At 47.4% G+C, this 15,755-nt stretch overlaps 1 protein-coding gene across 1 annotated transcript in view; it reads left to right on the forward strand.

Annotated features, from left to right (window-relative positions):
* The first annotated feature begins 9,095 nt into the window (after nucleotides 1–9,095).
* LOC140390433 (zinc-binding protein A33-like) overlaps nucleotides 9,096–15,755 on the forward strand; it is a 29,995-nt gene continuing 23,335 nt past the window's right edge. The window contains exons 1-5 of the mRNA XM_072475578.1: nucleotides 9,096–9,592; nucleotides 9,683–9,778; nucleotides 9,872–10,105; nucleotides 12,358–12,380; nucleotides 13,843–13,958. Of these exons, the coding sequence (XP_072331679.1) occupies nucleotides 9,182–9,592; nucleotides 9,683–9,778; nucleotides 9,872–10,105; nucleotides 12,358–12,380; nucleotides 13,843–13,958 (880 nt within the window). The 5' untranslated portion in view covers nucleotides 9,096–9,181. The remainder of the gene's footprint in view (nucleotides 9,593–9,682; nucleotides 9,779–9,871; nucleotides 10,106–12,357; nucleotides 12,381–13,842; nucleotides 13,959–15,755) is intronic.

A 15,755-nucleotide genomic window follows, 5' to 3' on the forward strand; every position in this document is an offset into this window, starting at 1 on the left:
GGATTCAGGACAGGGTGGTTTCCAGAGGGTTGGTAGGAAAAGGGAGCATCTCTGACATTTACAAGGAACTTGTGGGGCCAGAGGAGGCACAGACCAAGGAGCTGAAGCGCAAGTGGGAGGAGGAGCTGGGAGGAGAGATCGAGGATGGTCTATGGGCCGATGCATTGAGTGGAGTCAATGTGTCCGCAACATGTGCCATGCTCAGCCTGGTACAATTTAAGGTCGTTCACCGGGCTCACATGACAGAGGCCCGGATGACCAGATTTTCTGGGGTGGAAGACAGGTGTGCAAAATGTGAGGGAGGACCAGCGAACCATGTTCACATGTTCTGGGCATGTCCGAAGCTTAGGGGATTTTGACAGGGGTTAGCAAATATCATGTCCATGGTGTTAAAAACAACAGTGGCACTGAATCCAGAGGTGGCGATTTTCAGGCTGTCGGAAGACCCGGGAATCCAAGAGGAGAAAGAGGCAGACGTTCTGGCCTTTGCTTCCCTGGTAGCACGGAGATGGATACTATTGGCTTGGAGGGAATCAAAGCCCCCGAAGTCGGAGACCTAGCTATCGGCCATGGCTAGCTTTCTCTGGTTGGAGAAAAACAAGTTCGCCTTGAGAGGGTCACTGTTAGGGTTCGCCCGGAGGTGGCAACCTTTCATCGATTTCTTCGCCGAAAAGCAATCATCAGCAGAAGGGGGGGGGGGATTTAGGTTAGAGTAGAGGGTTGATAAAGCTGGGACATGTAAGAGAGGGAGACAGCTTTTGCACTATGTGTATAGTTTCATGTACATTGTTTATTTTGTTGTTATAATACCAAAAATACCTCAATAAAATGTTTATTATGAAATGAAAAATGAAATGAAATGAAAATCGCTTATTGCCTCAAGGGGCTGGTCGGGGGGGGGGGGCGTCGACTGTTCCCACAAAATGAAAGGTGAAACATAATTAAACTAATAAAAACATAATTAAACTAATAGAAACAAAACAAACTTCAAATGAAGTTACTGTGAAAAGCCCTTAGTCGCCACATTCTGGCGCCTGTTCGGGGAGACTGGTACCGGAATTGAACCGTGTTGCTGGCCTGCCTTGGTCTGTTTAAAAGCCAGCTCTTTAGCCCTGTGCTAAAACAGCCCGAGAAATGGGGAGTGTCTTTGAAGGTTCACAGACACGATGGGCCGAATGGGCACTTTCCATTGTGACATCATATTGTGATTGGTGCGTCACTGAGATTCCGATCGGATCAAATCCACATTTTCAAAGTTGATTTCAGCTACAGTGAACAGAGCGCGAGGAGCCCAAGACAGGAAGAAGCGCGGCTCTGACTGGAGTATCAGAGAGCGTCAACGGGAGGAGGGGCTGTCCGCAGCACAGCATAATGTGGTGGGAAGCGCGCGCGCGAGTGGGGGAGGGGAGCGCGGGAAAGGCCTCGGAGCCCCGGGCTTTGGAAAGTGACAATGTCCCAAATTCAGCTGATTCAGGTTTCTCACCACATTCTGTCAGCCTGGGTCCCACTGATTCACCAGCTCCGTATCAGGCAGCCTATTTGACATTTGTGTGCCTTTCAATCTGTGATTCGTTCACCAATAGAATCTCAGTTTTATTTAATTTCCACACAGTTTTCTCCATTGTTTCCAGAATCTCTTCCTCTTCGCTGAGATCTCTGAGTAAACGATGCAGTTTCTCGGTCAGATTCTGGTGCTTTATAGAATCACTGATGTGATGTAGAATGTTCATCAAAATACTCGACTGTTCCCACAAAATGAAAGGTGAAACATAATTAAACTAATAGAAACAAAACCGACCGAGATCCCAAAAAATTAACACGTTGAGTCATTATCCGAACTTCGGAAATCTCACCCGCTTAATTAGTTTACAGGTTTTTTAAAGAAAATCATTTCCGGATGTGGCGCCGTTGGCTAGGTCAGAGTTTATTGACCGTCCCCAGTTGGCCTTGAGAAGGTGTGGTGAGCTGCCTTCTTGAACCACCTGAGGTACACTCACAGTTCTGTTAGGGAGGGATTTCCTGGATTTTGACACAGTGACATTGAAAGAAAGTTGATATATTTCCAAGTCAGGATAGTGAGCGACTTGGGGAGAACCCTCCAGGTGTTCCCAGTTATCTTCTGCTATTGTCCTTCTAGGCGATTATGGTCGTGGGTTTGGAAAGTGCTGCCTAAAAGGAGCTGGTGAGTTCCTGCTGCATCTTGTAGATGGTACACACGGCTGCTACTGTTTGTCGGTGGTGGAAGAAGTGAATGTTTGTGGAAGGGGGAGCAGTATGTCCTGGATGGTGTTGAGCTTCTTGAGTGTTGTTGGAGCTGCTCCCATCCAGGCAAGAGGAGAGTATTCCATTACACTCCTGACTTGTGCCTTTTGGATGATGGGCAGGCTTTCAGGGGAGGGGAGGGCGAGGGGCGGGAGGGGGGGTGGGGGGGGTGGGTGGGTGGGGGGTCAGGAGGTGAGTTACTCACAGCAGGAGTCCGAGTCTTTAACCTGCTTGGTAAACAGTTTTTTAATGGCGAGTCCAGTTCAGTTTCTGATCAATGGTAACACCCAGGATGTTGATTGTAGGAGATTCGTGATGGTAATGCCATTGAATGTCGAGGACGATTGTGAGATCCTCGCTAGTTGCAGATGCTCATTCTCTGTCACTTGTGTGATGCAAATGGTTTACTTACTGCAGAATTTCCAGTCTCTGACCTCGTCTCACAGTTTTTACGTGGTTCTCCCAGCTAGGTTTCTGGTCAGTGACAGCACAAATTGTTGATGGTGAGGGATGAAAAGCTGCTGAATATCAAGGTGAGCTGGTTAGTCTCTCTCTTCTTGAAGATGGTCATGACTTTGGCATTTGCATGATGTGAATGTCACTGGTCACTTATCATCCCGAGTCAGAATGTTGTCTAGGTCTTGCTGCTTGCAAACACAGACTGCTTCAGTATCTGAGGAGTTGTGAATGGCACTGACCACTGTGCAATCATCAGTGAACATTCCCACCTCAATCCCAATGTTGGAGAGAAGCTCAATGAAACTCTCCTCCTGGTGTCTGAAAGCCAAGGGGAGTTTCAGCACTTTCTGATTCAAATTGCTGAGGTGACATTTCTGTGGGTGAATCGCTCCCTGGTTCTCTTCAGCTCCCTGCTGTGTTTCAGTATTCACTCTGCAGTGATTGAAACTTTTATATCAGACATTAACAGACCCAACGCTGAATAAAAACATAAAATAAAGGAAGCACTCAACAGATCAGGCGGAATCAATGGAATTACCTTTTCAAGTCGACGGTTTTTCACTAGAACTGGAATATATTACAGAGTGAACAATTTCTCAGCAAGGACAGTGTCATGGAAAAGCGAGGAGAGGAACAACAGGGAGAGGTCGATGAAATGGTGGAAGACAGGAGAGGTTAAATATCTGTACAAAGCATCAGAGAAGGGGAGTAGAGAAGAAATATACGATGGTTCCAGAGCAGGTGTTAATGGTGACAGCAGAATGGGAATGGTGGTGAGAATCTGAAGACCCTCAATTCAATGCTGAGACCGAAAAACTGGAAAGGGCAGAATGTCAATATTCCTAATTCCTGTCAGGAACAACGAACACTACATTCCTAGAGCTGCGCACAAGCGGCTGTCTGAAAGAGAGATGTGTAGATGTCAGTTTAGACACAAAGACATCAGTTAACACTGAGATAAACCGACAAAGCAGGAGTGTAGCAGATTGGAGTTGACTTGTACAAGCCAGAGTCTCAATAACCAGACTGACAGTGATCCTGTTCAGCCCCTGAGTTCACCAATCACTTGTTCTCCACCATTACTGTTGTTAAATCCTCTGTGAGCACAGCACCGCCGCGATGACAATTATATTGGTTTATGGAGCGGTTGTTAAACCCGCTAAACACTGAACATATTAATGCAGAGTCATATTTCAAATATTTCCGGCATAATTGTTGATATTAATGTGACATTTCCAGATAACCTTCCTCACTAATAGTCAGGGAACATCTCACCAAACAATGGGATTGAATGAATCTGGATCTGATCAGATCCGTATCTAAAAATACAGAACAATCCCAGTCTAACACAACACGAGGGAGGTCACTCAGTCCACCGTGTTTGTGAACCCGTTTCTCGGGCCGTTAGCGGGGGGTGGGTTGACGAAAATGGCAGAAACTTCCCATTGTTTCCTTGTGTTGGACGAACGTCCGTAAATTCCGCTGGGCTGTGTGAGGGGTGTCCATGTCCCCCAGGCCAGATTGCCCTTTCTGTGCTCCACACAGGAGTTGTTTAACGCCCAGGCAGTAACAATGAAACCCAATGTTCAATACTGTCAGATATATCAAACATTGGACTTCCGGTGGCGACCATGGAGGGGTAGGTCGCACATTTGGGTTTTATGGGAAAAATCGGTGAAGAGTCAGACAGTGAGGAGAACTCCCTCTCCGGTGTATGGAGAATTGGACCAGAAGTGGCCGTGTGAGAAGACAAAGTCCGATAAGGAAGTCGCGAGCAGAGATGGCAACGCGGGAAAGCATGGCGGAGAAGCACGGCCGCGGAGAGATGGCACAGTGGTCGACAGAGCTGCTGGTGAAGTTTTTCGAAGATGGCTTCACCAAGCTGAAGAAGGACAGGCTGGACCTGAGTAAGGCTTCAATTGATCAAGTTGTGCAGAATCAAGAGACCCACAGGAGAGCGATCTAGGAAGTGGAGAAAAAGGTGTCCGAGCACGAGGAATACATAACCGTGCTGGAGACCAAGGTGGAGTTGATGAATGACCACCAGAAAAGAATGCAGGAGAAGCTGGAGGACCTGGAGAACAGGTCCAGGAGGCAGAATCTTAGAATTGTCAGCCTCCCTGAAGGCAGTGAGGGATCGGATGCGAGGACATATGTGATGGTGTGCTGGAGAAATTGATGGGGGCTGAGGCGTTCCCTCGGTGCCTGGAAGTGGGTAGAGCGCACAGAGCCCTCGCAAAGAAGCCCCGAGCGAACAAGCTGCCGAGGGCTATGGTGGTAAGCTTTCACCGTTTCCTGGACAAGGAACACATTCTGTGGTGGACCAAGAAGGACGGAGCAGCAAATGGGAGAACTGTGAGCTGCGCATTTATCAGGACCTGGGTGCGGATCTGGCCAAGAGGTGAGCTAGGTTTAATCGGGCAAAAATGACCCTCTTTAAGAAGGGGATGAATTTTGGGATGCTGTACCCAGCCCATCTGTGGGTCATACATGAGGAACGGGATTTCTACTTTCAAATACCAGACAAAGTATGGAATTTTATTAAAGAAAAGAGGCTGGAGGCGAATAAAAAGACACTGAAGCCTTGGAGAAGTACTGTGGCGCCGATGTGTTGTGCTGGGCTGTTTGAATATAAGTAGTGCTATATGTAATAAGGGGCTGTTTGGATGGCTAAAGGTAACTTTGGCTTGCGGGGAGCTGGTTAGAGGGGGGATGGGCTTTGCGGTTGGATCTGTTTTTTGGGTGATTATTTTTCTAAAGTGGCTATTTCTTCCCGGTTTCTTCTTTGTTTACTGGGGAATGTGATGCTTTAAAAATGTTTGTCCATGTGGGTGGGGGGGGGGGGGGGGGGGGGGGTAGCGGTGGAACAGTTGAGGAAGGCAAGGGGGGCGATTTATGAGTACAGGGAAAAAGCAAGCAGGATGTTGGTGCACCAACAAAAGGCAGGCGACCAGGGAGATCTGTAAAGTAAAGTGTAGAAGTGTAGAGCTGGGAATACTGTCCTGGACCCAGCGGGGGTGAACGAGGTGTTTAAGGACTTCTATAGTAAATTATATGAGTTGGAACCCCCCTGGCTGGTGTGGAGGGAATGAGGTAGTTTCTGGATCTGTTGAGGTTCCCGAGGGTAGATGAGGATCTGGTGGAAGGGCTGGGAGCCCCAATTGAGATTGAGGTAATAATCAAGGGGCTGGAGGGCATGCAGTCGGGCAAGGCCCCGGGCCTGATGGCTACCCGGCGGAATTCAATAAGAGATATTGAGCCCACTGCTGGTGAGGACATTTAATGAAGCAAGAGAGAAAGGACTCCTCCACCCAACAATGCTGCAGGCCTCGATTTCTTTGATCCTGAAACGGGAGAAGGATCCAGAGAAATGCGGGTCAGACGCCAAACTGCTGGCTAAGATACTGGCCACAAGGATAGAGGACTGTGTCCTGGGGGTGATAGGGGAATGGCAGACGGGATTTGTAAAGGGCAGGCAACTCAAGGCCAATGTTCGAAGGCTTTTAAATGTTATTATGATGCCCTCAGAAGGAGAGGAGGTGGAGGCGGTGGTAGCGATGGATGCAGAGAAGGCTTTTGATCGGGTGGAGTGGAATTACCTGAGGGAGGCGCTGGGAAGATTTGGCTTTGGTGAGGGCTTCATTGACTGGGTGTGGTTGCTCTATCAGGCACCAGTAGCGAGTGTGTGTACAAACTGGCTTAGGTTGGGGTAATTTAAACTACACTGAGGGATGAAGCAAGGGTGCCCCTCTCCCCGTTACTGTTTGCTCTGGCCATAGAGCCATTGGCCTTGGCGTTAAGAGCCTCTAGGAACTGGAAAGGGCTCGTTCGGGAGGTGGGGTGGAGCACCGGATCTCACTTTACGCAGATGACCTGCACTTGTACATTTTGGACCCGTTGGAGGGGATGGGGGAAGTAATGCGAATTCTGGGAGAATTTGGCAATTTGTTGGGGTATAAATTGAACATGGGGAAAAGCGGGATGTTCGTGATCCAGGCAAGAGGACAGGAGAAGAGGCTGGGAGAGCTGCCGCTTAGAATAGTAGGGAAGAGCTTTTGATGTCTGGGAATCCAGGTGGCCCAGGAATGGGAGGCACTGCACAAGTTAAACCTATCCCGGTTGGTAGAACAAATGGAAGGGGACTTTAAGAAATGTGACATGCTCCCGTTATCACTGGCGGGGATGGTACAGACAGTGAAAATGACGGTTCATCCCAGATTTCTGTTTGTCTTTCAGTGCCTCCCCATCTTCATCCCAAAGGCCTTTTTCAAGCAGGTGAATAAGGTTATTTCGGGTTTTGTGTGGGCAGTAAAACCCCGCGAGTGAAGAAAGTGTTGCTGGAGCGCAGTCGGGGGGAGGGTGGGTTGGCGCTGCCAAACGTCTGCAATTACTACTGGGTGGCTAATATAGCCATGATTAGGAAGGGGATATTGGGGGAGGTGTCGGCATGGGAGCGGATCGAGACAGCGTCATGCAAAGACACCAGTTTGAGAGTACTGATAACGGCACCTCTTCCATTCCCGCTGGCCCGATACTCCACAAGCCCGGTGGTGGTGGCGGCTCTGAGAATCTGGGGACAGTAGAGGAGATATAAGAGAGTGGAGGGAGCATCGGTTTGGACCCCGATTTATAATAATCATAGGTTTGAACCAGGTGGGTTCCTGGAGTTGGCAAAGGGCAGGAATTAGAAGGATGAGAGATCGATTTTTTGCGATGGGAGCTTTCCCAGCTTGAAAGCCTTGGAGAATAAATTTGAATTGCCAGCAGGGAACGGATTTAGATATTTGCAGGTGCAAGACCTCCTGAGAAAACAGGTGCCGGCCTTTCCACTGCTGCCACCACGGGGTTACAGGATCGAGTAGTGTCCAGTACCTGGGTGGGAGAGGGGAAGGTTACAGATATTTACCAGGAGCTTTCGGAGACAGAGGAACTCCGGTGGAGGAGCTTAAGGGCAAGTGGGAGGACAGGCTAGGAGGAGAATTAGAGACAGTTCTATGGGTGGATGCCCTAAACAGGGGTAATACATCTTCATCATGTGCCAGGCTTAGCTGATACAATTTAAGTTAGTCCACTGGGCACACATGACAGCGGCTAGGATGAGCAGGTTTTTCGGGGTAGAAGATAGGTGTGCGAGGTGCGCGGGAAGCCCAGCAAATCATGTGCACATGTTTTGGGCATGCCCGAAGCTGAGAGGATTTTGGCAGGGTTTTGCTAAGGCAATGTCCACGGTGCTAAAAACACGGGTGGTGCCGAGTCCGGAGGTAGCGATCTTTGGAGTGTCGGAAGAGCCGGGAGTTCAGGGGGCAAAAGAGGCTAACATCTTGGCATTTGCCTCCCTGTAGCCGGGAGACGGATCTTGTTAATGTGGAGGGACTTGAAGCCCTCGTGTGTAGAGACCTGGGTTAGTGACATGGCTGGGTTTCTCAGTCTCGAGAAAATAAAGTTCGCCTTAAGAGGGTCAATGGTCGGGTTCACCGGAGGTGGCAGCCGTTCGTCGACTTTCTCGGGGAAAATATTAGCAGAAGCAGAATTCCAAGGGGGGAGGGCCGGATTGTTGTTGTATGGTTTACATTTGTTCCCAGTCAACATTGATCTCTCCTCTTCCCGCTGCCGTCTTCAGCCGGAATGTGGCGACTAGGGGCTTCTCACAGAACTTCATTGCAGTGTTAATGTGAGCCTACTTGTGACAATAAAGATGACTATTATTATTATTTTCCCACCTTCGCTAAAATGTGTGTTTATAAATCTGGTCTCAAAATGTCACAGTCTGTGGGCTTCCTTCATGGATTAGCACGAATGAGTTCCACATTCTCACCGCTCTCTGTGTGAAGAACGTCCGCCGAATATTGGAGAGAGATTCCACTTCAAATCTTCCTTCATCAGTTGATGTTTCTCTGGGTCAGGAGCCCTGATAAATATATATAAATCCGCAAGTTTGTATTGATATAAAATAAAATCAAACTTCACAGGCCGAACCTTCTAAATTTCGTCCTGTATATGTTGTATAAAATCTCTCCTTGACATTTATCATACTTTATGTTTTAACGTGAGCGGCTGCTGTCATGAACATAATTCAGTTTCTGCACCTGGATCTCACTCCAAGTTTCCCAGAGGGTTTGTAATCGGCAGCGAGTTCAGGCTGGAGAAAAATGTAATGGAATCTCGATCCCGCCCATCTCCGCCTCCTCCCTCTCATTCATCTCTCCCTGTCAACATTCCCTGGAGCCCCACCCGCCTCCCACGGGGTTCAATTATTCCCCTCCGGCTCCAACCCTGTTTATCCTTCGAACTGAGCGAGGTTTTATCAACCTGTGTGAAAATCGCGAGAACGTCAACTAGTAGATAATAATAATTCCCTCAGTACTGCAGGGAACTTCACCGGGAAATCTCTGAACTGAAGGTGTTCGACAGCAAGATCCAAACTGAAATCGGTTTGAATCAGGAAGTGCTGAATGTGAACATGGCTTCCAGACAGCAAGCAGAGAACTGGGCAGAGGAGGCTATTTGTCCCATTTGTCTTGATTTCTTCACTGAACCGAGTTCACTGGATTGTGGACACAACTTCTGCCGCTCCTGTATCTCCCAGTTTTGGGACAAGAAGGAGATAAACTCCTGTCCGGAATGTAGAGAGGAGTTTCCGGAAAGAAACCTCAGGATAAATCGAGCCTTAGCGAGTCTGGCCGAGAAAGCTCGAAATTTGAAGCTGAATCCGAAAGAGAAGGAAAGTAAACTTCACTGTGAGGAACATCAGGAAGAACTGAAGCTGTTTTGTGAAACTGACAAGAAATTGATCTGTGTGATTTGTAGAGATTCGCGGGAACACAGAGAGCACCGCTTCCTGCCGGTTAAAGAAGCTGCTGAAATCTACAAGGTAAAAGAGAAAATGTCTTATAAACTGATGGTTTTATTAAATCTTCCTACTCCAAAATTTACATTCTGTGATTTTCTGTCCCAATCTCAGGATCAGCTGAAACCTTCCTTAGATTCTCTCACTGTGAAGAAATCGGCGGTTCTACAAACCGAACAGGAACAGACACTGAAGATTTCTGAAGTTATGGTAAGGTCTCCCTGTGCTGATTTTCTGGGATCTCGGTTAGTTTTGTTCCCTTTATGGCAGGACATTAATTATGTTTCACATTTCATTTGGTAGGAACAGTCGAGCAGTCTGCAGACCCACATCACATCCGAGTTCAGTAAAATGCACCAGATTCTCACTGAGATAGAGCAGCGTTTACTCAGAGATCTCAGGGAAGAAGAGGAGAGGATTCTGGAACCAATGGAGAAAAACCTTCGAGAGATTCAGGAGAATTTAAATTCTATTGAGGAGAAACTCTCCAAGTTGCGGAAACAGATGGAGCAAAAAGACGAGCTGATATTTCTGAAGGTGAGGGAATATATTGCCGGTCAGTTCAGTGAAACTTCACAGTCACAAAGTAACTAATGATAATTGTGAAATAAATATAGAATTTACTGATAAATTAGAAACTGAATTAAATTGAAATAGTTCCCCTTCCTGAACTGTTCTGCTGTTGGGAACGAACGGCTCCCAAACTGTTTGCAGAATCCAGGGACCGAAATGAGTTGCTCTGATCTTCACGATGTGGAGATGCCGGCGTTGGACTGGGGTGAGCACAGTACGAAGTCTTACAACACCAGGTTAAAGTCCAACAGGTTTGTTTCGATGTCACTAGCTTTCGGAGCGCTGCTCCTTCCTCAGGTGAATGAAGAGGTCTGTTCCAGAAACACATATATAGACAAATTCAAAGATGCCAGACAATGTTTGGAATGCGAGCATTAGCAGGTGATTAAATCTTTACAGATCCAGAGATGGGGTAACCCCAGGTTAAAGAGGTGTGAATTGTCTCAAGCCAGGACAGTTGGTAGGATTTCGCAGGCCAGATGGTGGGGGATGAATGTAATGTGACATGAATCCCAGGTCCCGGTTGAGGCCGCACTCATGTGTGCGGAACTTGGCTATAAGTTTCTGTTCGGCGATTCTGCGTTGTCGCGGGTCCTGAAGGCCGCCTTGGAGAACGCTTACCCGGAGATCAGAGGCTGAATGCCCTTGACCGCTGAAGTGTTCCCCGACTGGAAGGGAACATTCCTGCCTGGTGATTGTTGCGCGATGTCCGTTCATTCGTTGTCGCAGCGTCTGCATGGTCTCGCCAATGTACCACGCTTCGGGACATCCTTTCCTGCAGCGTATGAGGTAGACAACGTTGGCCGAGTCGCACGAGTATGTACCGCGTACCTGGTGGGTGGTGTTCTCACGTGTAATAGTGGTATCCATGTCAATGATCTGGCACGTCTTGCAGCGATTACCATGACAGGGTTGTGTGGTGTCATGGTCACTGTTCTGAAGACTGGGTAGTTTGCTGCAATAAATGGTTCGTTTCAGGTTGCGCGGTTGTTTGAAGGCAAGTAGTGGGGGTGTGGGGATGACCTTGGCAAGATGTTCATCGTCATCAATGACGTGTTGAAGGCTGTGAAGAAGATGACGTAGTTTCTCCGCTCCGGGGAAGTACTGGACGACGAAGGGTATTCTGTCGGTTCGTCGTTTATCTTCCTACTCCAAAATTTACATTCTGTGATTTTCTGTCCCAATCTCAGGATCAGCTGAAACCTTCCTTAGATTCTCTCACTGTGAAGAAATCGGATACCACTATTACACATGAGAACACCACCCACCAGGTACGCGGTACATACTCGTGCGACTCGGCCAACGTTGTCTACCTCATACGCTGCAGGAAAGGATGTCCCGAAGCGTGGTACATTGGCGAGACCATGCAGACGCTGCGACAACGAATGAATGGACATCGCGCAACAATCACCAGGCAGGAATGTTCCCTTCCAGTCGGGGAACACTTCAGCAGTCAAGGGCATTCAGCCTCTGATCTCCGGGTAAGCGTTCTCCAAGGCGGCCTTCAGGACCCGCGACAACGCAGAATCGCCGAGCAGAAACTTATAGCCAAGTTCCGCACACATGAGTGTGGCCTCAACCGGGACCTGGGATTCATGTCACATTACATTCATCCCCCACCATCTGGCCTGCGAAATCCTACCAACTGTCCTGGCTTGAGACAATTCACACCTCTTTAACCTGGGGTTACCCCATCTCTGGATCTGTAAAGGTTTAATCACCTGCTAATGCTCGCATTCCTAGCATTGTTTGGCATCTTTGAATTTGTCTATATATGTGTTTCTGGAACAGACCTCTTCATTCACCTGAGGAAGGAGCAGTGCTCCGAAAGCTAGTGACATCGAAACAAACCTGTTGGACTTTAACCTGGTGTTGTAAGACTTCGTACTGATCTTCACAGTCGCTTTGTGATTATTTCCGTGTGTATTTCCAAATGTAATTTTCTCCTGGAACTCCCATTGTAATCCAGTTCCAGTTGCATGTTGTGAGTGTGTGGGTGTGTCTGGTACGGTGTGTGAGAGTCACTGTGTCTGTGAGCGGGACTGATGCTCAGTTCCACTTTATTTGACTCTCCACAATCTTCTTTCCAAAATCCATCACTTTACACCTCCGTGTGAAATCTCATCTGCTCTGAGTCTGCTCATTTCACCAGCCTGCCTAACTCCTCCTGAAATCTGTTACTGACATCCTCACTGTTCCTCATTCATTTCTTTCAGGAGGAAGCTTGTCGAAAGAGAAGGTAGGACATGTTCTTTACTGAAACTCTGCAGTTTGATAAAAGAACTCAGTAAAGTGTTCTTATGGATTGATTTCTCGGTTGTCACAACTTTAAAGGATTGTTCTTCGGGCGCCAACATTTCGTTTATACTTCACACACAGCTGCTTTATAATAACTGTTTTTATGGCCGTGATTAAACGGTATTAGATTTTCTATACCTGTTTTACAATATTGTATAAATGACAATATGTCAGGTAAATAATACAACCAGGTTCCCAGGCTGGAAGTGATCACTTGCCTGATGTTGGCTGTTAGTGTCTGTGACCTTCCGACTGACCCTGAGAGAGCCGTACGGTCCATGTATCCAAGGGGTGGGTCATCCATGTCCCTGCATGGAGCCTGAGCAACCCGAGAAAGTCAGACGTTAAAGGGGAAACGGGTTCTATTTTTATTCTATGATACAAACTGGCTCTGTGTCCTTAATAACCACAACAGCAAAGACATATATTTATACAGCGCCTTGAATGTAATATAAAATCTAAAGGAGTTTCACAGGAGCGTTAAAAATCACAAATTGACACAGAGACACAAAAGGAAATATTAATCCGGATGGCGGAGGTAGAGTTTAGAGAGAGTGATTGAGGAAGACAGAGAAACGGAGAGGACCAGGGAGGGAATTCCAGAGCTCAGGACATCGGCAGCTGAAGGTCCAGCTCCCAATGGGGCAGTGACTAAAATCAGAGATATTCAAGATGCAAGTAGAGGAGAGCATGATTCTCGGTGGGTTGTGGGATCAGTCATTACAGAGTTGAACTTTGGGTGGCACAGTAGCACAGTTGACGCTGTGCCAACACAGCACTGTTGCTTCGCAGTTCCAGGGTCCCAGGCTTTTTACACAAGAGGGTAGTGGGTGCCTGGAGCTCGCTACCAGAGGAGGTGGTGAAAGCAGGGACAATAATGACATTTAAGGGGCATCTTGACAATTACATGACTAGGATGGGATTAGAGGGATACGGACCCAGGAAGTGTAGAAGAGTGTAGTATAGTCGGGCAGCATGGTGGCGTGGGCTTGGAGGGCCGAAGGGCCTGTTCCTGTGCTGTACTTTTCTTTGTTCGATTCGCAGCTTGGGTCACTGTCTGTGCGGAGTCTGTACATCCTCCCCGTGTCTGCTCCGGTTTCCTCTCAAATCCCGAAATCCATGCTGTTAGGTGGAGTGTTTGTAAAACAGCAAGTGGACAGACTAAATGTTTATCTTCTCCTGTGACTTGTGATATCCCGGTAACTAATCTGTTATCAGACTGTGAACCTTTTTCAGGATATGGGGGTTTCCATTCTCTGCCTTTGAATTTCTAAGTTATCCCTTTCTCAGTTATAGAAACGTGATTAATATTTCACTTTGTACATTTTCATTATCATCAAAAACTTGACTATTTACGCACGTTCTAACATAGACAAATTCATTGCATCTTTTTTAACACACAGGATTAGTGAGGACTATCACCAACTCTCAATATCTGCTGCCGGCCTGTCTATCGGAAAGTTCAAAGGCCCTTTACAGTACACAGCGTGGAGAGAAATGATAAACTCCATTAACCCCGGTAAAACTCTTCTATTCATTTTCCTGATTTTAAATCCAGTTGTGAAGGGACTAAAGGGTCTCCAAGGTCCCAGATTAAATATTCACTTTGCCGGTTGTTAATCCTCGGGAGCCTTTCCATTCTCATTTTTACTTTCTGTGGGTTCCTCTGGGTGAGTGTCTGAAGCCCTCAGCACCGTGTGTCAAAGCAGTGAAGGGATCTGTATAACCAGAGGAATAGAGCACCAATCTCAGGATGGGAAACCCAATTTGTAGAGTTGACTGGACTGGTCCCATCTGTCATTCTGGGGAACATTTTTTATCATCGTTTATCGGGAAGACATTCAGACATTAGAGAGCAAGTGTTAAACGGCAGATAATCTGGTTGGTGGAATTGGACACCTTCATCAAGAGGAGGGGCTGCAGAAACTGCGAGTCTGCACTGGATAAGGGACGGAGTGTGGTGATCTTATTGAAATGTTCAAGGTTCAAAACAGAAGGGGGAATGTAAAAATCCACAGGTTTAACACAGTCACAGAGTCCAGATCAAAGTGGGTATAGTTTTAAATCTAGAATAGGGAGTTTGGATTGAGTGACGTTGATGTTTTGAGTGTGTAGAAGGGTGTGTAGATAGCCTGGGTCACATTGAGATCCAAAAAGACGAGGTGTTGGGTGTCTTAAAAAATATTAAGGTAGATAAGTCCCCAGGGCCTGATGGGATCTACCCCAGAATACTGAAGGAGGCTGGAGAGGAAATTGCTGAGGCCTTGACAGAAACCTTTGGATCCTCACTGTCTTCAGGGGATGTCCCGGAGGACTGGAGAATAGCCAATGTTTTTCCTCTGTTTAAGAAGGGTAGCAAGGATAATCCCGGGAACTACAGGCCCGTGAGCCTTACTTCAGTGGTAGGGAAATTACTGGAGAGAATTCTTCGAGACAGGATCTACTCCCATTTGGAAGCAAATGGACGTATTAGTGAGAGGCAGCACGGTTTTGTGAAGGGAAGGTCGTGTCTCACTAACTTGATAGAGTTTTTCGAGGAGGTCACTAAGATGATTGATGCAGGTAGGGCAGTGGATGTTGTCTGTATGGACTTCAGTAAGGCCTTTGACAAGGTCCCTCATGGTAGACTAGTACAAAAGGTGAAGTCACACGGGATCAGGGGTGAGCTGGCAAGGTGGATACAGAACTGGCTAGGTCATAGAAGGCAGAGAGTAACAATGGAAGGATGCTTTTCTAATTGGAGGGCTGTGACCAGTGGTGTTCCACAGGGATCAGTGCTGGGACCTTTGCTCTTTGTAGTATATATAAATGATTTGGAGGAAAATGTAACTGGTCTGATTAGTAAGTTTGCAGACGACACAAAGGTTGGTGGAATTGCGGATAGCGATGGGGACTGTCAGAGGATACAGCAGGATTTAGATTGTTTGGAGACTTGGGCGGAGAGATGGCAGATGGAGTTTAATCCGGACAAATATGAGGTAATGCATTTTGGAAGGTCTAATGCAGGTAGGGAATATACAGTGAATGGTAGAACCTTCAAGAGTATTGAAAGTCAAAGAGATCTAGGAGTACAGGTCCACAGGTCATTGAAAGGGGCAACACAGGTGGAGAAGGTAGTCAAGAAGGCGTACAGCATGCTTGCCTTCATTGGCCAGGGCATTGAGTATAAGAATTGGCAAGTCATGTTGCAGCTGTATAGAATCTTAGTTAGGCCACACTTGGAGTATAGTGTTCAATTCTGGTCGCCACACTACCAGAAGGATGTGGAGGCTTTAGAGAGGGTGCAGAAGAGATTTACCAGAATGTTGCCTGGTAT

The sequence above is a fragment of the Scyliorhinus torazame genome, chromosome 14, assembly GCF_047496885.1.
Source record: "Scyliorhinus torazame isolate Kashiwa2021f chromosome 14, sScyTor2.1, whole genome shotgun sequence".
NCBI classification, from domain to species: Eukaryota; Metazoa; Chordata; class Chondrichthyes; order Carcharhiniformes; family Scyliorhinidae; genus Scyliorhinus; species Scyliorhinus torazame.